Below are 23,482 nucleotides of genomic sequence, written 5' to 3' on the forward strand. Positions count from 1 at the left end.
TAAGGTACATTGTAATGTACAGTATAATGTACAATATAAGGTACAGTATAATGTACAGTATAAGATACAGTATAATGTACAGTATAATGTACAGTATAAGGTACAGTAAAATGTACAGTATAAGGTATAGTATAATGTACAGTATAAGGTACAGTATAATGTACAGTATAATGTATAGCATAAGGTACAGTATAAGGTACAGTATAACGTATAGTGTAATGTACAGTATAATGTACAGTATAAGGTACATTGTAATGTACAGTATAATGTACAATATAAGGTACAGTATAATGTACAGTATAAGATACAGTATAATGTACAGTATAATGTACAGTATAAGGTACAGTAAAATGTACAGTATAAGGTATAGTATAATGTACAGTATAAGGTACAGGTGAAAATCGCATTCCAAGTAAAATCTCTTTGATATACTTACATATCATGCAAAAATAAATATCTTCACCAAATACTAGGAAAAATTATTGAGTAGAATTTTAATTAAAAATAAAAATCAGTTTTCATATTTTGTCGATTCAGTCATTCTTTATTACTTGATTAAATGACAGACTGAATTATCTTCCCCTGCTTTACAGGATTTTCATTCTTATTAGTGGCAGATCAATAAAATACGATAAAACTGGTTTTTATTTTTAATTAAAATTCTACTTGATAATTGGTGGGGACGCACCCCTACTGCCTGAAACAATGAACTATTCCATGACGTCACCTCCAGGTAATGAAGACCGGTTTACCAAGTCAGTCAGAGACGGACACATGGAGAAGATGGTCGTCACCACTAGCCCAACAGTGAGCCAAGATATAGCTCAATTACTTCTTTCATGTATTTTCGTTAATACATATTTAATTAACTGTTCTTGCATGTCATCTTGTTTGTAATACATTAGTAGGGCTGTGACAGCGGCATATTCTTTTCGTTCTTTTGACTCAAGAGTATATCACAGTTAGATTCAGCTAATCAACCGAGAACCACATCAGTCTTTATAAAAACATATAAGATATTAACAGATATATACTCAGGAGTCGGAACAGTAGGGGAGGGGGAGTGTTCTGTTCTCACAGCCCTATATATTAGTAATAGTTAGAAATATATGTACAGATATAATAGAAAATTGGAAATACGCCTCTCTTTTCTAGCATTCCTCACCTTTAGAAAATGAGTTTATATGCTTTAAATTATTAATACGGAAATCAAAAATTATACCGTTTCAATTAAATAAAAGAAGGAAGTATAAAAATCAAAGCCCACATTTTGCTCTTAAGGCAGATCCTCCCTCCCTCCCTCTTACTGCTCTCAAATAAACGCTAATTTTTACACCCCAATTCATTCCATGTGGAGATACTGATTTTTTAGCTAGACTAATATGGGTCACTCGAAGAACACCAAGTTAAGTGCATCTATCTGTCCGTGTTGTGTGGAACCTCTTTATGTAGATCTAGTCCCACCATTTCTTTTGTTTTCTTGGCTTTATATTCTCTTGCATGTTCAAGTAATTATCATTAATATCCCATTCACTCATTTTAAAATAAATTAGTTGCTAGAGTAGATTGGTTTTCTCACATTACTTGAAAGATAAAATTTCTTGTAAATGTTAGAGGGGAATCTATCTCCAATCCTACGCTTATCTGTATAGAATAGAGAAAAACTTTAAAGTAACATACTCAATATCTTCATCCATGCGGGGTGCAGAAATACCTGGTGTAGAAACCAGGCGCATAGTTACCACTCTCGGTATGATGGACCTGTAGATCTTGTCAGATCACCCATCTAAGGGAAAGAAAACTTTAATAATAAAACTAGGGGAGGGAGGTTTCCTCAGTCATGGACGACAGCTTTCCAAGAGCTGATGACTCGAACAAATTTCATTGTTCTGTGTCTCCCTTATCAATTATTCAAATACTAACACCACAACAATAATTTTTCTTAATTTTTAGCGTAGATACTTATTTTTGCCTTGTACATAAGTATATCAAAAATTTTCTTTTATTTTATTTTGAACTGTGATTTTCACTTGTGCTCATATCCGTAGAAGCGCCAAAGATTTGACTTAAATCAATTCTCCAGTTAATGAATGGAATCTGACACATGTAATAAAGTCGTTTATGTTAATTACAGTAAAGATCAGTAAGTTTACACTTGTATGGGATGATAGTTAATATTAAGGGGTCAAGGACACGTGTTGCATAGAGAGAAATGATTTGAGAATGATAAATCGATGTTTAATATAAGTTAATCGATGTTTAATGTAAGTTCGCCAAACTTTCACAAGAAACACACGTCTAGCAGAAAACACTATCACTAAATTTCCCCCACTCTTTATCTGTGCCTAAACCTAAACGTAGATTCCATGAACAAAACTTCTTTCTTAGAACTGCACACCTATGGAATTGTCTTCCGTTTTCCTGCTTTCCAGATGACTACAATATGGTTGTCTTCAAGTCTAACGTAAACAAGTTTCTGATGAGCCGTTCCATATAAGTTAACAAATTTACCGAATTTCCATTACTAACGATTACTATATTGCCCAATTTCTACTGTACACTCTTTAACCCTTATCCTCGAGTGGCCTCTTGGCCTTGATAATGTGGTGATGCCTATGTAAAAAAAAAAGAAAAATTAAAAAGTTATGTATAGACTTGAATAGTGCATTGAATTAAACCTGGTATACAATAGTGTATTCAATAAGACCTCACAAGTTATAACACTATCAAAACATACACCACTTTTTGCTCTTAGCCAAAAAAAAACGGGTACTTAATGGTTCGACATAGATTGAAGTGTATTTATACCAAATGTGTTAGATTACATAAAAGATTATGAATTTTATTAACGACTTCGTTGGTAGCATGTTTTGGGGATCATCCTATACAGGAGTGATAATATTATAAACAACCCAATAAAAAGGAGGTGAACTAATCCTAGCACTTTGATAATTTGCCTGTGTGTGCCTTGTGACGTGTGAGGCGACACAATTACTTGCTGAAAGAATTGCTGATAAAGATGACAATTTAAATCTATACATTTGACATGAATGAATAAGAAGTGCAAACCACTAGTGACTTAATCTATTGTCCGACCTTGAAACTCGGTTAAAGCCAATGTTATCAGCAACTCAACTTTTGAACCTGCTATTCGTGCCAAACATTTGATCTCAAGAGTTTGATAAACTGTTTTGGTTTTGTCTGGACTACTTCGTTTCGTCATACGTCGAGAACATCACCAACATGACCTCCCACAACACCAAAGCCAGCCTGAATGCCGCCATCCACCAAGTATTCGCTGAGCTCCCAATTGATGCCTGTTGAAAAGGCATTCTCTCAGTTCCAGACCCATATCGAGATGGTGATTGAGGCTGAAGGTGGCTACATTAAACAGATGTCAGCTCTACTACATAATCAAGCTACTTGAATTTATTTTTTCAATAAAAGTTTTAAAATAAGGCTGTAGTGTTGTTTTCTTTAGAGCGACATTTTTATCATCCCACCCTGTATATATATTACTAGCTGTACTTATCTGATATTGCCTGGTAATGACTTTACTTACAAATTTTTCTGGTGGATGGAGGGCGTAAATATGCTACTTTTTTCTTTTTCAAAATCTAATTTTTCTTCTAAACAATAGGTAGTAACTCTGCATTGATTACTACTTTTTTTTTTTTCTTTTTTTTAGATGGCGTCTGTATGAAAATAATTCCAACACAGTCAAAGCATTTTTTGGAAGTAACTAAATGAAATTACATTTTATTCTTCTTAACAACGATCCATCCAAAAATAAACTGACAAACCACAAACAAATATTAATTTTTTGTAGGAAGAAAACTATTGATGACAAAAATCGAGAAAGAGACCAACTTTACTTTATATGCTTGAGATATATATATATATATATATATATATATATATATATATATATATATATATATATATATATATACATGATTTACACAAAGTAAAGATTTAATATATAAATCCTAATTGACGTTTCTGAATTTTTGAGATGAGGATTGTTTATTCGTATTATTATTCATAGGACTACTGTTCTCATCTTGAGTGTGATTTTCACAACATTCGGTCGATGTAACCTGCATTAATATAGAGATAGATATATATTAATATATAGTAATAATTAGTAATAAATAGTGATATTTACAACTAGAAATAAAAATAGGTTTAAGGCTCCTAAAATTCGTACTGCAAGGACCCGTGGCGCAGTGATTAGAGTGTTTGGAAAAATCAATTGTAAAAAGTGAAAGTTGAAGGTTCAATCCTCAGTGTGGGCAACCAAAAAAAAATACAAAAATACAATTGTGAATTACTTAGAACCTTTTTTTTTATATTTTTTTTTTACACAGTTATCACCACTTATCAAGGCCCGCAAGCCACTCAGGGATAAGGGTTATTGCAAGTACATTACGTTAGTGTGGAGATTTGATGAAGTGTTTACTTAAGGGGGCGGTTCATTAGGAATTTGTTAACATTGGACTTGAACACATCCAAGTTGTAGTGCGGTGGGAAGCAGGCAGACGGAACAGAGTTCCACAGGCGTGCAGTTCTAAGAAAGAAGCTTTGTTCATGGAATCCACGTTTTGATTTAGGTACAGATAAAGAGTGATGGAACAAGAACACGCTACCCCTGTGAAGTAAATAAAGGGTTCCGTTCAAAATTCTGTCCAAGTTCCAGAGTCCGACAAGATAACCTGAAGACGGTCAGAGGTTACATCGACCGAAACGTTGTGAAAATCACACTCAAGATGAGAACAGTCGTCCGATGAATAATAATATGTAAATCCTAATTATTTATCTGCTTATGCTGATTATATTTTAAAAATTATTAACACTGCTTGTTCTTCATTTTATCTCGAGGTTGATTTTATATTTTTTTCTTTTTCAGAAATAAAAGTATGGAAAACAATGCTGCCCAAAGTAAGTGTAAAATATTTTGAATAAAATGCTTCTAAGTTTGTGCATTTTGGAGCAACAGCTGTTACTCAATGTATATACTAGTGTTGGGACGATTAATCAAAATTGGGAATCAAAAAAAAAATCGAAACTTTCGGAGATATCAGAATCAAAAAAATTTGTGCCTATTTTCTGATGCATCAAAACGATTCATTTTGTTTTCAATTGTTTAAAACTTAATTTTCTATGGCTCGTTTTAATGATAAAATTATGAATAGTTATTGATTTTAAACTCTCAGTAAAACTAAAATCGAACACTTCGCAAGAATAATTTTTATGTTTGCGAAAACATATGCATATATTACATGGTTTTATATAGTAATTGGATCCTCCCCACCAAAAACATAACAACTCCATATTTAGAAATTTAAAAAGAATCAGAATCGGTAATTGTATCAGAATCAGGAAAAAATATTGGACTCGTCCCATCACTAGTATATATTATTAAAAAGTTTTAGTATTTTTTGGAGTTTGTTTGTATTCAGATAGAAACACTTGATTGCTCGACGAACAAAGGAAATAAGTAGATACGCATTAGGCAATAGTTTTTACGATGTCCAAAAGAATTTTTTAACTGGATATATGTTTTATAATTTTAAAGAAATTAGCATATTAATGCAGCAAAAGGTTACATAAATATTTTTTTTTAAAACTAAATGACATTTTTTACTTGATAAATAGACATAATGAGCATTCAGCATTAGTTTGAAGCAAATTATTTTTACTTAAACACATAATTTCTAATGTTTTTGCTATTAAAAACAATATGTAAATACAGTCATCATAGTTACTTACCCTTTCATACAAATGCTAAGTAGCATTTTTTTTACTAGCAGAGACAATACACAGAATCAAAAAATATGTTCTTATCTGATCTTAAATGGAATACGTACATCAAATCTGTTGCCAAGGCCGCTGGAAAAATGGTGGGATCTTTCTATCGATCCGGTAGATATCTCACTGCTGATGCTATTCTCTATCTATATAAGAGCCAGGTACGTCCAAAGATGGAATACTGTTGCCACATCTGGGCAGGAGCTGCTAGAAAGGACTTGGCCTGCCTTGATAGAGTTCAAAATAGACTTCGTAGCCTCGTAGGAGATGTCCTTTTCTCTTCGCTGCAACCTCTATCTCACAGAAGAGATGTTGCGAGTTTGTCTCTGATGTATCGTTATTTTCATGGAAAGTGTTCAACTGAGCTTCAATCTATGGTCCCCCCTCGCCAAACTTTCACAAGAAACACTCGTCTAGCTGTAAACACTATCAATAATTCCCCCCACTCTTTATATGTGCCTAAACCTAAACGTAGATTCCATGAACAAAGCTTCTTTCTTAGAACTGCACGCCTGTGGAATTGTCTTCTGTTTTCCTGCTTTCCGGCTGACTACAATATGGCTGTGTTCAAGTCTAAAGTAAATAAGTTCTTGATGAGCCGTTCCATATAAGTTATCAAATTTACCAAATTTTCATTACTAATGATTACTATATTGTCCAATTTCTACTGTACACTCTTTAACCCTTATCCTTGAGTGGCCTCTGGGCCTTGATAATGTGGTGATGCCTATGTAAAAAAAAAAAAAAAAATGTTCTGATAAAGCTGTTATTTTATTTATTTTTTTTTGGATAGCGCAAAAAATTAATTTTTTGTACAGAAAAATTTAAAAACATGCAGCAAATATGAGTTTATTAACATTTCTATGAAAACAGTGTCCATTGTATTTTAAATATAGAACTGACCCAAGTGAGATAAATTAATAAGTATAAATATATATAATATATAATAAATATAATAAATAAATACTTAGGAAGTAATATTGAGCCACATAGTTCAACATTAATAATAAATAAAAATAATAAATAATAAAAATCCCATTGTTAGAGACAATTTTTAATTTACTCCTTCAGTCCAGCACCTCTTTGCAGATAATGTTCTTTTTTTCTTCCCTGTTTCTTTTGAATTGTCCCTTTTTTTTGTATGTAGCTGTTTGTTAACTTCTATCTTCGGTGAAGAACTGCTGCACGTCGAAAGTACTATGAGTTCCTTTCTCACAACATTACAACAATGATCATATATTATTATAATGATATTCATAAACGAGGCTACATCAAAAAGAGGTCACTCTCATATTATTGTCCAGGGTTGACAAGTATTTTTAAAAACCGAATTTCTCAAATTTGGCCTTTTGTTTTTAAACCAGTTTGGCCTTCAAAAATTGTATTTAGCCTTTTTCAAAGCTTAACACAAACTAAATAAAGACGGGACAAGCAGAATATTATATAGATATTTTAAATATACGAGCTACAAAGCAGTCGCAACTAGGTAAAGATGGAAATGGACATGGCCAGGTACTGTACCAACCCTGTTCAAGAAACTAATATAAACTGATCAATGTTAATTCATTAAAACTTTTTCTAAGATTTAGGTCAATGAGAGTGATCTCCCTTTACAACTTGAATATATGGTGCATGCATTCAAATACAGAAAAACTCTTTTAATTTAAATATTTGTGTCGTTCAGATTAGAGGATGGTTGGTTCGTCGGTTGTTTTTGTTTTACGGCATATCAATCCTTTTCAGGTTATTTAATGCCGAATAAAAAAGATTGAAGCAAAAATTTTTAATAGAATATATTTGTTGTTTTCAAGTCGGTTTCTATTTAACCCATAGTTGGGACCCTAACAGGTATTACCACTCCAGGTCGGAGTGGACCTGGGAGCAATGGCAATTAAAGGGTGGCTCCACACTCCCCAAAGCCCGAAATCTGGGGCCTCACCACTGGATATAGTTTAAGGTCATATCCAGGACCTCAGATTGGAGGAAGACTGATGTAGAGAATGAAGTAAAGTTAATACGTTTTTTTTCCAATTTTCTTATCATTTTGTTCTAGTTGGGGATGGAGCATCCTATCAGATGCTAAACATTCACACCGCTATCTTATACATTTCAACTGAGAGATCTTTTTAAGATTCTAACTGTTCCTTTAAGTATAATTGTTTGTATCTCTCACGACAATGGGTAATTAATTATATAGCTAATCCTTATAATGTATGGTGGAGCATATGAATTAAAACCAGTCACCCGGAATACTGCAAATATAAAGTCAGTTCAATAGAGAGGAGATAATTTGGTATCGACCCTCCACCTCCTCTCTTGTGTTGATGAGTAATATAATACATCTATCTATCTATCTATCTATCTATCTATTATATAAAAGGAACTCTGTGTGTATGTGTGTGTGTGTGTGTGTGTGTGTGTGTGTGTGTGAGAGAGAGAGAGAGAGAGAGAGAGAGAGAGAGAGAGAGAGAGAGAGAGAGAGAGAGAGAGAGAGAGAGAGAGAATTTGTTCTTAATAGTCTCCATAACGGCTGGGCCGATTTTTATGAAATTTCACACAAATGTACTTTATGTATCTGGCAATGTCTTTAGATAGGTTTTGTATTGAAATACCTTTGGATAAATATCGATAAGAGAAAAAAATCCACTGAAAATCGATTTTGACCAAAGTTAACACCTTATATAGCCTAACATTACAAAGGCATTTGAGAAGTTTTATTATCACACAAGCAGAAACGCTCAGTATATAAAAATCAACGTTAGGTTCTTTGATATGACAGGGGTACATTCGAAATGAAAGTTTTGTTTAAAGCACAATTGAACCATGATACTTAACTTTTGCATCTTAAACAAATTCAAGCCATTATCACTGCACAAGCAGAAAGGCCAGGCATATGAAATTAATAGTAGGTTTTTTGATATGATAGGGGGCACGTTCGAAATGAATGTTTCTGTTTAGAGCACAATTGAAGCATGATACTTGACTTTTGCATTTTAAACTTTAATGCAAGCCATTACATAGAAAAAATAAGGATTCTGTATATATATGATGCACTCTCCTGTCGATTTTGACATAGGAGGTTCCACCACAGCAATTAAGTTGCTTGGAAATCCACACAGATGATTTGTTTAGAGTGGTGAAGACTTTGTGTAGAACCAACCACACTTTTTGGTATTATTTCTAATCTTTGTTAGTGCAGATGACTGCCACAGGACAGAGTGTACAGTAGACCGCAGGTTTTTACATCAGAGTTCCCTTCAGCTAGATGTATGTCTTAACGAAGACTAGAGGTGCATCTTTCCCAGTGAATTAATGCGCCCCCAGATACCAACCTGGAAATTTCTATGACTCGACGTGGTACATACAGTGCCTAGCAATCCCAAATGGTTACCCATATATGGCACAATCACATTGACACACCAGTTCTCGCCAGATCACCAAAGTTAAGTAACATTGAGCCTGGCCAGTTCCAGATGGGTGACCATATATATATATATATATATATATATATATATATATATATATATAAGTGAACATGTCTCTGTGTCTGTCTGTGTATCTGTGTACATTTCCCTACGCAATAACTCTGCCAATTTTTAGTCTACAAACTCGAAATTTGATATACAGAGTACTGAGATTTGGGAAAATCTTTGTAATCCGTTTTCGGCCAGATTTGGCGATTAAGGGGTCAAAGTTCAACGATTTGACCTTTGAGAACTCTACCAAACTCCTCCGACAATTTTGGGTCTAGGCACTTGAAATTTTTTGATATAGGTTCCTTGAACATGGATCTAACTTAATAACTTGACTTGAGCCCAAAACAATAAATGTTAAGGGGTCATAATAGGGGTCAAAGTTTAAAAAAAATTGACCTCTGCTGTCTCTACCAAATTACTAAAGACAATTTCTGGTCTAAATATTTGAAATTTTATATAAAGGGTATTCAGAGATAGAACAAGCTTTTTTATCAGTTTGGGTCGAAAATTTTTAGTTACCAATTGTGTATGTATGTATGTCTGTTTGCATGTCTGCCTTAAACTTTCAATAGAAGCGACGGATTTTACCAATATCAGTATCGTTTTAAAGTTCGACCTTTCATACGACAAATATGGAAAAATTGGCTAAAAACATTAATATCTTCCCCTTCAACTAGGCACTTTTCTACAGGGGGGGGTCACTTTTTTCGCTGATATTTTTTAAAGTTATCTCCTTTTTTCGATTGTCTAGCCTTAATTTAAACCTACGTCACTACGGTTTGGCGGTAGTCGTAACAGCAAAGACGTCAGGTTTTTTCCCGTTCTTTTCCTCCTTCCTTCACGGTACGGGTTTGAGCCTGCCTTCCTACTACCACTTTTTTTTTTTTGCTCAACGCTGGGCTGAAATGTAGGTATATAAAAGTGAACGTGTCTGTATGTCTCTGTGTATGTATCTACGCAATAACTCTGTCAATTTTCAGTCTACAGACTCGAAATTTGATTTACAGGCTACTGAGATTTGGGAAAATCTTTGTGGTCGGTTTTCGGCCAGAAATTGGCTGTTAAGAGGTCAAAGTTCAACAATTCTTTGACATGGATCTAACTTAATAACTTGATTTGAGCCCAAAACAATAAATGTTAAGGGGTCATAATAGGAGTAAAAAAATTTTTTAAATTGACCTTTGCTGTCTCTACCAAATTACTCAGACAATTTCTGGTCTAAACATTTGAAATTTTACATAAAGGGTATTCAGAGATGGGGCAAGCTTTTTAATTGGTTTGGGGCGAAAATTTTTAGTTACCTATATATAAATGTATGTATGTTTGCATATCTGCCTAAAACTTTCGACAGAGGCGACGGATTTTACCAAGATCAGTATCGTTTTAAAGTCCGACATTTCAGAGGACAAATATCGAAAAATTGGCTAAAAACATTAATATCTTCACCACTACTTGGAACTTTTCTACAGGGTGGGGGTGGGGTCGCCTTTTTCGCTGATATTTTTAAAAGTCATCCTCTCCTTTCGATTGTCTAGCCTTAATTTTAAAAACTGTCACCTCCGGTTTGGCGGTGGTCATAACAGCATAGACGTCAGTTTTTTTTTTTCACGGTATGGGTTTGAACCTGCCTTCCTACTATCACTTTTTTTTCTGCTCCATACACACAGGAAACGCCAGGCTGAAATGCTAGTATATATATAAAAGTGAAATTGTCTGTGTGTCTGTCTGTGTGTGTATATTTCTCTACCAAACTACTCTCTCAATTTTCAGTCTACAGACTCAAGATTTGACGTAGGTAATATTGAGATTTGGGGAAATCTTTTTAATTGGTTTTCGGACAGAAATTTGGCTGCCAAGGGGTTAAAGTTCAAGGAGCTACTATTTCAGACCAAATTTACAGGGATGCTATGTAGGGAATTGAGCAGCAAAGTGACTGTTCGCATTACACTTGAACTTCTGCATGTAAGTACAGTCTGGGAAACAGGGGCCCAGGAGGGAATTCCAAAATCTGAATTTGAGAGAAGCTATTTGAGTAAAAGACTTTCCGGTATCCAGGGATCTCCAGTGTAGGAGTAGGATTTTGTTCTTTGTCAGATTTGTTGGGGGTAGTTATGTCGACGGCTTGTAGTTCGTCGGAGCACTCTCCATTAAAATACTTGTAAACAGGCACAGAGATGCAACATTTGGCTGAGGGGACAGAAGTTGAAGTTTAGTTGACAGTGCAGGACCTATCCTGTTGGCGATACTTTTTTTTAATCTTGTCTAGGAGAGACTAGTAACAAATGTGCAACCCAAATATGGCAATAATACTCCATGCATGGTCGAATGACGGCTTTGTAGAGGTACAGGATACTCTCAAGCATAAGTAACTTTCTATACTAGCTATATATATCTGGCGTTGCCAGGGCGAAACAATATACATCATCTGATATGACATCAAATCATAATATATATATGTGTGTGTATATATATATATATATATATATATATATATATATATATATATATATATATATATACACACACACACAATATGACTCGCAATAACAAGATCTGCTGTTATCAATAACAATGAACCAGTCTACATATATAATCCAAACCAAAATACTAATCGTAATACCTCTAACTCACCCAGTCACATCAGGAGAAAGAAAAATATTTGGTTTAATCCCCCATTTAGCGTAAATGTGAAAACTAATATACCTAAGGAATTCTTCAACATTGTACAAAACTCTTTCAAATAACTACACAGATATAGTTCTATTTTCAATAAAAACTCAATAAGGATTTCTTATTCAACAATGCCTAATTTAGCACAAAGAATCTTAACATCTAATAACAAAAAAATTAAATCAGCCCAAAAAATCCCTTTCCCAATTAAACCCAAAACTAGCTGTAATTGTAATAACAAACATCTTTGCCCACTCAATAATGATTGTATCCAATTATTGAGCTCCCATGCAATCCTCCCATAACAGACAGTAATATTTTGTCTTCAAGTTATCCTTCTTCCCATTCTCCATCTGATATAGTTACTAATCCAATATACCACTCGAGCATCCCCTCCATCTACAATCATACAACTAGCAATAATAATATTGATGATAATAATAATAATAATAATAATAATAATAATAATAATAATAATAATAATAATAATAATAATGAGAATAATATTTCTCCTAACAGCCATCCTAACACTAACAACACTCATTATCCCCTCCAAAACAGCCCTCATACAATCATTGTCCCACCCTTTGTTGAACACAATGAACAAAATTCAAACTATTTCCCTAATACAAATCAGCAAATTAATATTAATTTCAGATCTCGATCTTTTAATAAAGTACATACATATATCGGCGCTACTTCAACATTAAGAAAAGAATATCAAACCACATTTCTTCTTTTAACAACCATAATTCTAATAATAACCAAGGAACTTCTCTAACCACTTTAATGAAAAAAAACTTAATTCTAATAATGCCCCCTTTTCAATCAAATGGACTATCATAAAAAATTAAGTCTTATACTCCAGAACCGAAGCTATAATTATAATTACTTCCCTTCAAGAACCGAAGCTATAATTATAATTACTTCCCTTCAAAGTAACAATATAATAAATTCTAAAATCGAACTGATCTCTTTCTGTAAACATAAGTCCAAATTTAATCATGGTGATTTTGAAATTACATAGCTATTAGTTTAACCTTTCAGATAGATATATAATTTTACTGTAACATTATCCTTTTTTCTACATACTTTCTTAATACTTTATAACTTAATAATCCTTTATTTTAATTCTTTATTTCTTTGTTTGGCCGGTTTTTTATCTGCAATTTCCGTTTTAGTGTTTAAATATTCCTATCTATCAAATATATCAATCTACCTACACATTCATATCCTGTATGTGTATTTACTTATATTTTACTGTATGCATTATTTACATACTTACTTGCTTTATCCGGATTTTGTAGATACCGGCCATCCTCTCCCCATAAATTTTATTTTTCCATTTGGTGTCTCCTGCTGATATTTTCTTAAGTACATTTCAGTTGGCCTCTTTTTGCTCTATATTTTTTGGCGCCTTTTAACGTCATCTTTTCTGGGTCATTTTGACATTGGCTTTTCTATTTTATATTTAATTCAATCACCATTCAATTTTTTCTCTCTTCTTCTTCTTCAATCATCTTTTTTCTCTCTTCTTCAATCATTTTTCTTAATTTAGCCTTGCTTCGGCAACCGACTCTAATGCATATTTATTTTTCTTTTATTGGAATTCTTTCCCCTTTTCATTGTACCTATTTGTGAATTATTCCACGGATTTTGGCCTTTTGGATTATTTTGGGCCATGTTACAATTATACGATTCCCTTGGATTTTACTTGTGCGAATGGAAATTTAACTAACTTTCTTGGATTTGCATTTTTGGATTTTATCGTCATTGGATACTTTACCTTTCACCAGACTATCCATTCATGTGAAATCACTTTTTTCTTCTCCCTATTCCCTCTGCTTCACTTTTTGTTACCAAGTAGATCTATGACTTACTTGTAGTTTCATCAAATACTTTTGCAAGCAAAATCCGATCCCGCATTTTGCTAAATCCTGCCCTCTGATGAGAAGGAAGGTATTTCTTCGAAACTCTGCGGATTAAGGACTATCCACTTATTTAGTGTTTCCTTTTAAGATTAAATATGTTTTTAACTCTTTTTCAAAGTGTTTTTTAACATGTTTTATTAACTATTTGCTCTTATATATATATATATATATATATATATATATATATATATATATATATATATATATATATATATATATATGTATATGTATATATATATATGTATATATTGATAAAGCCATATTCCTGTCTGTTTGTTTCAACAAACAGACAGACAGGTATACAACATTATATATATTATAATAAAGCTGTTTGTTTGTGTTTGCTCACAATATATGTCACATATGACGTCATAGCAGATGACGTCATATATGGTTACATCGTTTATACTTTGTTCACAAAAACGTCATATATGACAGATGACATTATATATGATGACGTCATATATGACGCCATCGCATCAATGTATATTATTTCAACCTGGCAACGTCAGATATATACAGCTAGTATATATATATATATATTTCAGGTTGAAAATATGCAAAAGATTAGAATCATTGAATTCCGACAAGGGTCGTTGATAGTGCTAAATCTAAGAGAGCAAATTTATAATTTTACTTTCTTTACGTAAATATAGTCATATCTTGTTACGATGTGCAGACCGTTTCGATCATTACTGATTTCAACAAGCAGAAAAAATTTTGAAAATTAAAAAAAGAGTTGAAAAACTTTTTTTTAATTTGAGAGTAGGAAATATTTTGCCATGCTTAACGTGTAGCATGTTTTAAAGATCTTACCTATTATATATATATATATATATATATATATATATATATATATATATATATATATATATATATATATATATATATATATATAACTGGAAAGACAAAACGAAGGTTGTTAAAACTGTTGTACTCTGTAACTTAATGCTTGAAAATAACTCTGATAATGTTTGTCTATGGTATTTGCTTTCATTGGTATTTGCTTGTATTGGTATTTGCAACTAACAATTTCTAATACTAACAATGTGTTGCTTGCTTACAGAGAAATCCAAAGTTAATCTGGCTGAAGATTCTTCAAACGATGGAAATAAACAAACTGACCAGCCAAAAGCAACGGCTCAGTAAGTCAACATTAAGATAGAAATGCACTCACCTGTCGCCTATTAATCAGTTAATCAGAGTTTGTTTCCATAAGGCTTTTTTCTATATTTTTTTAGCTCACAAAATACATGCTAAAATAATGCTCCATTTTGGGATTGAGTTATCTTTGAAAAAAAAAACATTGGCCATCAACTAACACACTAAGTGACCCATCTCTTACTAATTTTCTATCTATCACTTTCTCATGGTAGGTTTTACCCTCACTCCACGCTTTTATTTTATATGGTGTTTATCGCTCTCACTTCTGTTTCTCTTTATTTTTCTTCGTTTATTCACAGTTGAAGTTAATAAAGAAAAGAAAATAATAAAAAGATTAAAGCATTCCATTATAAAACAAAAAAAATATAAAGACATATATGTATATACTTATTGATTTGTAAACTGTCACTTGTTTTCGTCTTTCCTCATCAACACCGACTATACCCCATTCATCGCATTGTGATAGCCTTTTAAATCTCTGCTACATACTTATCTCATACAATGCTTCAAGAAAACTACATATCATTTTTTTTTAAATATCTTTTTTTTTCAAATTACATTTTCACCCCAAACAAGGCACAGCGCCACTTTGATGTAGGGGGCTATTATCTGAGACATAATTTTCAGGGATACTAGATAAGGAGTTGAGCAGCAAAATGTTTGTTCACATTACAATTGAACTTCTGCATGTCAGTACAGTCAGGAAAGCAGGAACCCGGAAGGGAATTCTAAAATCTTGCAGTCCTAGGGAAGAAACTATTAAAATAGAAGGCTTTCTGGAATCTGAGAATGTCTACCGTGTAGGGGGGGATTTTGCTGCTTGTCGGGTTTGTCAGGGGTATTTACATTGAGGGGGTACAAGAGCTTGTAGTTCCTCAGAGCATCCACCATTAAAATACTTGTAAAACAGACACAGGGATGCAATATTTCGTCGATGGGACAGAAGTTGAAGCCTAGCTGGTAGTGCAGGACTTATTAAATTGGCGACTCTCTTTTGAACCTTGTCTAAGAGTGAGAGACTAGTAGCAGATGCACCAGCTCAAATGTGGCAAGAATACTCCATAAATGGGCGAATGTTGGCCTTGTAGAGGTACAGGATACTCTTAGGCATAAGTAACTTTCTAGTACAGCAGTCTTCATAATGGCATAAGTAACTTTCTAGTGCAGCAGTCTTCATAATGGGTACAGTGGGTGACCCAACAGGTTACATTTTTTATAGTAGCAAAACTTTGATGGTGGTTTACGATTTGAATTTGTGATGTCTTCTGTATTCCTCCCTCACTTTTACTCTCACTACCCCCCCTTTCTCTCACTCTCTCTCTCTCTCTCTCTCTCTCTCTCTCTCTCTCTCTCTCTCTCTCATTACTTTTCGATACTGATCCAGAGACTGACCCAAGGTCACGTTTGGGTCTTTGGCAGCTTACGGTAAGCAGTCGTCAGAAAAAGTTAATAACACTTAAATTGCCAGACGATAAATTCAAAACGCTGAAAGCACAACTTTAACACAAAAAAGATAAGACTTACTGTAAGTTTAATTATATGAAAGAAATAGCTTTAGATTTTTTCAAGAAATGTATATTAATTTTCTTTTCAACAAATGTTTCAAAGAAATGTTTCTTAAGACGAAAATATGAAAACAATTATGAGCGAAAATACAATCTTTTTTTTCACAGACAATATCTAAAATTTTATTTATTTATTTATTTTTTTTTGCAAGAAAAGTTTCAATAAAAATAAGTGTTTTTTTTTATGTAATGACAAAGAGAATTGTTTTATGGAAACATCTATTAATATTTGGTTAGGATAAAGTTGAGTGTGTAACGTTACCAAACATCTTTTAGTCTCAGTCGCAAAGTAGACAAGAATAGGAAAGAACGTCAACTCGCTTTTTTTTTGTAACAACATTTATTTCTTCCTTCTCTTACATGATTGTCTTCTCGAATGGGCTCTCCTTTTTATAGTCTTCTATTTATTTACTATGACGTCATATCACTCATGGCTCGGTATTTGCATATAGCGGTCTGCGTTATGTTACAGATGTACATGTTCTACATTTCCTATTTGTGCACCTCCATGCAAATTTGTCTGTAATAGTGTTTCTTAGAGAAACTTTTACGTGTATTGTATTTTCTCATTTCTGGCTATTTCACTGAACTTGTTGTCAACTGACTGCTGATTGGCTAATCATGTCATTTTTTTCCAGCAGCTTACCGTAAACTGACGAAAGAATCAGACGCAACTTTGGGTTAGGTCCTGGATAACACACACTTTTTATAATTTTCTCTCTTTCTTTCTCTGGGGATGTAATTGAAAATCAATCCCTATACTAAGATCAAACTCAACTGACAAGGAATCTGATGGTGGTGTTCATTTTCTATTTAGGGATTTTTCACATCTCTCATTAAGTTTTGGGCCTAACTAAAAAAAACAAAAAACTTTTACACAAATTCGATTTTATTCATCAACACAGTCTCTTGATTCTAACGTTTCTCTTACAATGCAATGTATTTTTTGTAGAACTAGTTGTCTTTGACATCGAAATTCTGTACAACAACCACGTTTGCACAGCAACCGAGAAGGTTCACTTGCTTGCTTGTCAGTTCAGTTAGGAAGTTATGAGATGATAGATCGGTTCAGGAAATGCCTGCCATTACTAACCAGCAGAGTGTTACGACTGTTGACCAAGAGAAGAGTCTATCTGATATATGCTATGATGTAGGGAAGTGAAATCTGGCCAATGAGGGTTGAGGACATGCGTTACATGACGCGAAATAATGTAACATTGATATGATGGATGCATAATGTGAATGTTAAAGATAGGTTTAGTTCTGGAATCTCAGAAGAAGATCGAATCTGAAATATATGCTGAACAGGAAACTGTTGACATGGCTATGTTGAAAGAATGAATGAGTTCTTGTTGGTAGGTATAGAACAGTTGAGGTAGCAGTTTCAGTTGGCAGGGATAGACCAAGAAAAGCATCAAAGGAAGTAATAAAGATGAACCATAGAAAGAAGGATAAAGAGATGGCCAACGATAGATTATTTGGAAGTCAATTTCTAGAAGCATGTAAAACGAACTTTAAACCAAATTTAATGATGATAATCATCAAATTTGATACGTCAGCTTAAATGCTATTCAGGCCCAACTTTTAAAATGTTATATACATGTATATATAAGTTTCAATAAAATTAAAATGAAAAATGAAGAATAAACGTTATATATAACATCAGAATAATAAGGAAAAGTTAAGAGGAGAATCAAGAAAAGCACCTCTTTAGGTCATGGTATTTCGAAGCAAAATGCTTCTCATCAGAAGATGAGAAGGGACATAATCGTACAATCTTTGGACGAGAAGTATTTAGCTTTGAAATGCCATGGCCTAAAGAGCCTTTTTTTCTTAATTTTCCTCTTAGCTTTTCTTTATTGTTCTGATGATATAATAAAGTCATATATAATTTATATTCCTCATCTTTCGGTCAATATTATTGTTTTCTGCTACCCTTAATAGTGTTGAACTTTTTTTTAACTTGATAAGTTTGCTTTGTTAAAGATTTACTCTTTGATAGCATAATTATATATGTGTTTCAACATGAATAGGTTAGCCTAATTAATCTAGAGCAAAAAAACTAGATCCAATAGTCAGAAGATTTTTTTGTTCTTTTGTTTAAAAGCGGTGGTGTTTGATCAACACTGCTGGGTGCCATGATTTATTATACTGTTTTGTTTTTAAACTCTAGAAACAGTGTTTCATGGTAAACAACTGTTGATTCCTGAAAACTTGGGATTATCGTGGGTTTGAGAAAGAAAGTTGATTCAGTAATTGCAAGAGATTGAATGATTTACTGACAAAATAATTTTCCAATGAAGGGCTAAAAACTGTTTTAAATTTTTTAAATTATTTTTTATATAGTTTTTAAGGTTACAAAACTTCCAAGATATATATATATATATATATATATATATATATATATATATATATATATATATATATATATATATATATATATGGTTGACGGAACAAGAGCACGCTACCCCCCTGAAGTAAATAAAGGGTTCCATTCGAAATTCTGTCCAAATTTCCGAGTTCGACAGAAACATTCCCGAGTTCAACAAGATACATCTGAAGAAGGTCGAAGGTTACATCGACAGAAACATTGTGAAAATCACACTGAAGATAAGAACAGTAGTCCCATGTATCCAAATAATACAAATAACCAATCCTCATCTCAAAAATTCAGAAATGTTGGTTGGTTGTTTTTGTTTTACGGCATATCAATCCTTTTCAGGTTATTTAATGCCGAATCCAAAGATTTCGAAGAACAATTTTTTAATAGAGTATATTTCTTTTTTTTAAGTTGGTTTCTATTTAATCCATAGTTGGGACCCTAACTGGTACTAGCAGTCTGGGTCAGAGTGGATCTGAGAGCAATGGCAATTAAAAGGTGACTTCCCAAAGCCCGCAAGCTGGGGCCTCACAATCGGATATAGTTTAAGGTCATATCCAGGACCGTGTCAATATTGTGTTTGTATTTTATTTAGTAGTACAGCAGTGTAGTATGTTGAGAGTTAATATTTTTTTAAAACTCTACTGTTTATTTTGTTTAGTAAAAAGCAACAGTCTAAAAAATAGTCTTCATTGTTTATTAAATTCAAAAACTTGACGGCACACACTTTTCATCAGAATTAGTATCACACCCACTTATGCCCCTCTCCTCCCCAGGAGAAATCTCATTGTCAAATCCGTATGAGTATCCATTACATAACTTGCACTTAACAATACATTTTACACTTTAGTATAGAAAGGTCTCTCTCTCTTTCTCTCTCTCTCTCTCTCTCTCTCTCTCTCTCTCTCTCTCTCTCGCACACACACACACACACACACACACACACACACACACACACACACACACACACACACAATAAAAATGTCTTTCCCTTCCAAACAATAGCCTAACACATTGCCTCTTTTTCACTTGCTTTCAAACTCGATATTTAATTTTCTAATTTTTGTTTTTATGCAAACCTATTTCTTTTTGACATGTAATTATTTTACAAGTACTTTAATGGAATGTACTCTGATGAACTTATTGCACTTGTACACCCTTGACATACTCCACGACAAACCTGTTTAGCTGCAAAATCCTAGCCTTTCGTTGAGGTCCCTAGATGCTGGAAAGCTTTCTAATCTAATATTTTCTTTCCTTTGACTGCTAGACTTTGGAATTCCCTCTCCGTTTCCTGCTTCCCTGACTGTACTAACATGCAGAAGTTTAAATGTAATGTGAACAAATATCTCATTTATCTCCTTACACAGTCACCTGTAGGCATGATCTCAAATAGTAACCCCTTGCCTCCAAGTGGAAATATGCCTTGTTTAGGGTGAATAAGAGTGAAAAAATAAATAAATTTCTTCGTAACTTGCTTGTTTAGCATAATGGTAAGAGTGTTTGCTAATGGGTCAGGAGACTAGGGTTCAATTCTTGGTCGAGTCATACGAAAAACTTACAAAATGGTAACTTGATGCCTCCTTGTTAAACACTCAGCATTATAAAGGAAGGATTAAGAGCAATTCTGGTAATGAACTGTTGCCCTCCTCAACACTCTGATGCAGCAGCTAATGAAAAGGGAGCTTTCAGGTTGACCTTGATTATAATCGGTCACTTAGTATTTTTTTATTTCTGCATTAATCAGTATAGACCTGAGATTTACATTCAGCAATACTATAACTAACCTCCCTATTTTGTCCTTTAGTCCTCACATTCTATGAGTAATGTTTCTGACAAAGAGGGAAGAATTGCTGTTTTCTACATCAGCTGTTATTTTAAGTGAATAGTATGTGAAGATTTTCAATCCTTTCATGGTATTCATCGTCATTCAACTGTCAATCTATTACTATCATTTAAACATTATCCTCGAGTTGCTTTCATGCTTTGATAAGTATTGAGTCATTAGTAAACAAAAAAGTACTGTGAGATCATGCGCTCCCACCCTCGCTCGACAGCAATCGCTAACTCCAATGCTGTTTCCATGTTCATCTTCTGCTTCATCTTCTCTTCTGGCCGTGTCATCATCTCTCACATTGGCTGCTACCAAGTGGGTGTGCAATGGCTCACAAATATAAAAAAATAAAACAACTCAAAACAGAGAAACAATTACAAGGAAATTTCTCAACCACTGATTGCCATGACTAATAATGTGCTACCTGAAAGCTCTTTATTCAAACTCCTAAGCTTAACATTCACAGGCAACATGAATTGGAACAAATACGTCGATGACATTGCCAAAACTGATGCGAAGAAGGTGGACTTTCTCTACTGTGCTAAAAAATTACTCACACCTGATAGCATTCTATATATCTAAAAAGCCACCATTCGACCACGCATGGCATATTGTTGCGACATCAGGAATGGTGCATCTGCCACTACTCTCTCACTCTTAGACAGGGTCCAAAAATGAGTCTCCAACCTAATAGGTCCTGCACTATCAACCAAACTCCAACCCTTGTCCCATCACCAAAATGTTGCATCCTTGTGTCTGTTTTAAAGGTATGTTAATGAAATGTGCTCTGATAAAGTCAAAGCACTTGTAACCCCTCAATGTAAATACTTCCAATTAACCTGACAAGCAGCAAAATTCCACCCCCTTTACTGATGCTGAAAAATCTACTCTAATAGTTTTTGCCCTCGAACTGCTAGACTTTGGAACCCCCCCCCCCAGTCCCTAAGTCTCTTTGACTGTACTGACATGTAGAAGTTCAAATGTCATGTGAATAGACATCTTACTGCTCAACTCCCTATATAGTGTTCTGATAGATCTGGTCCCATACGTTCAAGTAGCACTATATTTTGGGGCAAAAAAAAAACAATAAAAAAAGAAAAGATATCAGCAGGGCTCTATGTGTACGTGTGACACCACTGCAAAAAATGACCTTCTCAATGCTAACGTCTATGTTTTAGGTTTCTGTCAAGCCTATGTTCCTCAGCTAGTTGATCAATTTGTCTCTTCTAATCCGCCCCAAACTCGAAACTGTCCCCAACTGTCGCAAACTCAAGACTGTCCATAAATTGTCACAATACTCATACCTACTCCTAAAAAATGTCTGTGAACTAACTCTAAATATATTGACCTCTATATCCGGTCTTTTGTCCTCGTTACCATGACACCTTGATTAACAATGTTATTTAAATTATCTTTGTGTGCATTTGTGACCCTCCCACCCCCACTTCATTGTCTTTTTACTAACCTCACTTTTTATACCTTTGTTCTGCTGATCCACTTATTTCATTATAGTTTTTCCTCTTTTTTATTTTCACTTCCTAACATTTTTGTGAGCGGGGAGGGGGGTATATCCATATTATCACATTGATTACTCCTATGTGTAATGGCGCTCACCTTTACAGATAATAATGAACTCTTACTTACTACAAAGATCGGGAGAATCTGTCTCGTGGCAGTTATGCTCGAGTCTTGCATTCATGGCAGCCAAACTAACGTATACTTACACTCTTCATTTGTTTTATTTGCTTTTCAGTTCAATATATTTTGTTCCAATCACCGAGTTGTGTCTTTTTTCCAGACCTTTATGCGGCGCCAACAATTACTACCTGGGAAAACAGATTGTGTTCTCACAACAGCCGTTTATAATTGAATTCTCACTGATTTTCTCTAGAAATTGAGTCGCAAGAAGTTTTTTCAGAGAGATGAACACACTTGCCTGGTACAGTTTCAGGTCATTCTTGGGCTGTTAGTTTCTCTCTGATATTCTGGTGGGTTACCATACAGGAGGTAGATGAAGTTCCTCCGACAATACAAGGCGAGCTCTGCTGAAAAAAAACAAGCCAGATAGAGTTCATTAACCCTATACACCAATCTTTTAGGGATGATGTCACAAACAAAACACTGCTTCCAATTTGTCATGAGCTAGCACAAAAGTAGTAAGGCTCAGAAAACTGTCATCAGAAGGCTTCTTTGCAATCTAGTCTAACCAGAGATAGTAAAAAAGTTTTCTTCAAGATTCCAATACTTTCCGTACCCTTCCAGTGGAAATCTGGATGATGCTTTTTCTCCTCAGTGTTTCCATATTTTCATATTCAGTATTCACTCAAATTTAACATTATTCAATGCATATAATTGTTGTACCAACTGAACATGAACAACGGATTAAAATTGGAACAAGCTAACCCTAAGCCTAAGCCTACCATATACATTCAGTACTTATTTAAGAAGATATACAGAAATAATTTAACTTAGGATGGGATGAGAAATTTTGGTTTCTGTTAAAATTTACGAAGAAACCCATTGACAACTAACATTTTAGTTTCTGTTAAATTGTCATAAATTTTAGAAAAAAAGAAAACACTGATTACTATTTGGTGTGGGGGGGCTGCTAAGCACCTTTTTTTTAGTTTCTTCTAAACTTTGGTAAATTT

At 33.8% G+C, this 23,482-nt stretch overlaps 1 protein-coding gene across 2 annotated transcripts in view; it reads left to right on the forward strand.

Annotated features, from left to right (window-relative positions):
• The window catches only part of LOC145292945 (uncharacterized), a 140,815-nt gene that overhangs the window by 50,224 nt on the left and 67,109 nt on the right, over positions 1–23,482 (forward strand). The window contains exons 2-3 of one of the 2 annotated variants that reach the window (XM_080139120.1): positions 4,910–4,941; positions 14,955–15,033. In XM_080139120.1, coding sequence (XP_079995246.1) covers positions 4,920–4,941; positions 14,955–15,033 — 101 coding nt within the window. In that variant the 5' untranslated portion in view covers positions 4,910–4,919. The remainder of the gene's footprint in view (positions 1–4,909; positions 4,942–14,954; positions 15,034–23,482) is intronic. The other variant, XM_080139121.1, reaches the window with a different exon arrangement.

This window comes from Euprymna scolopes, chromosome 14 (genome assembly GCF_053919585.1).
Source record: "Euprymna scolopes isolate OS-2025 chromosome 14, ASM5391958v1, whole genome shotgun sequence".
Classification (NCBI taxonomy): Eukaryota; Metazoa; Mollusca; class Cephalopoda; order Sepiida; family Sepiolidae; genus Euprymna; species Euprymna scolopes.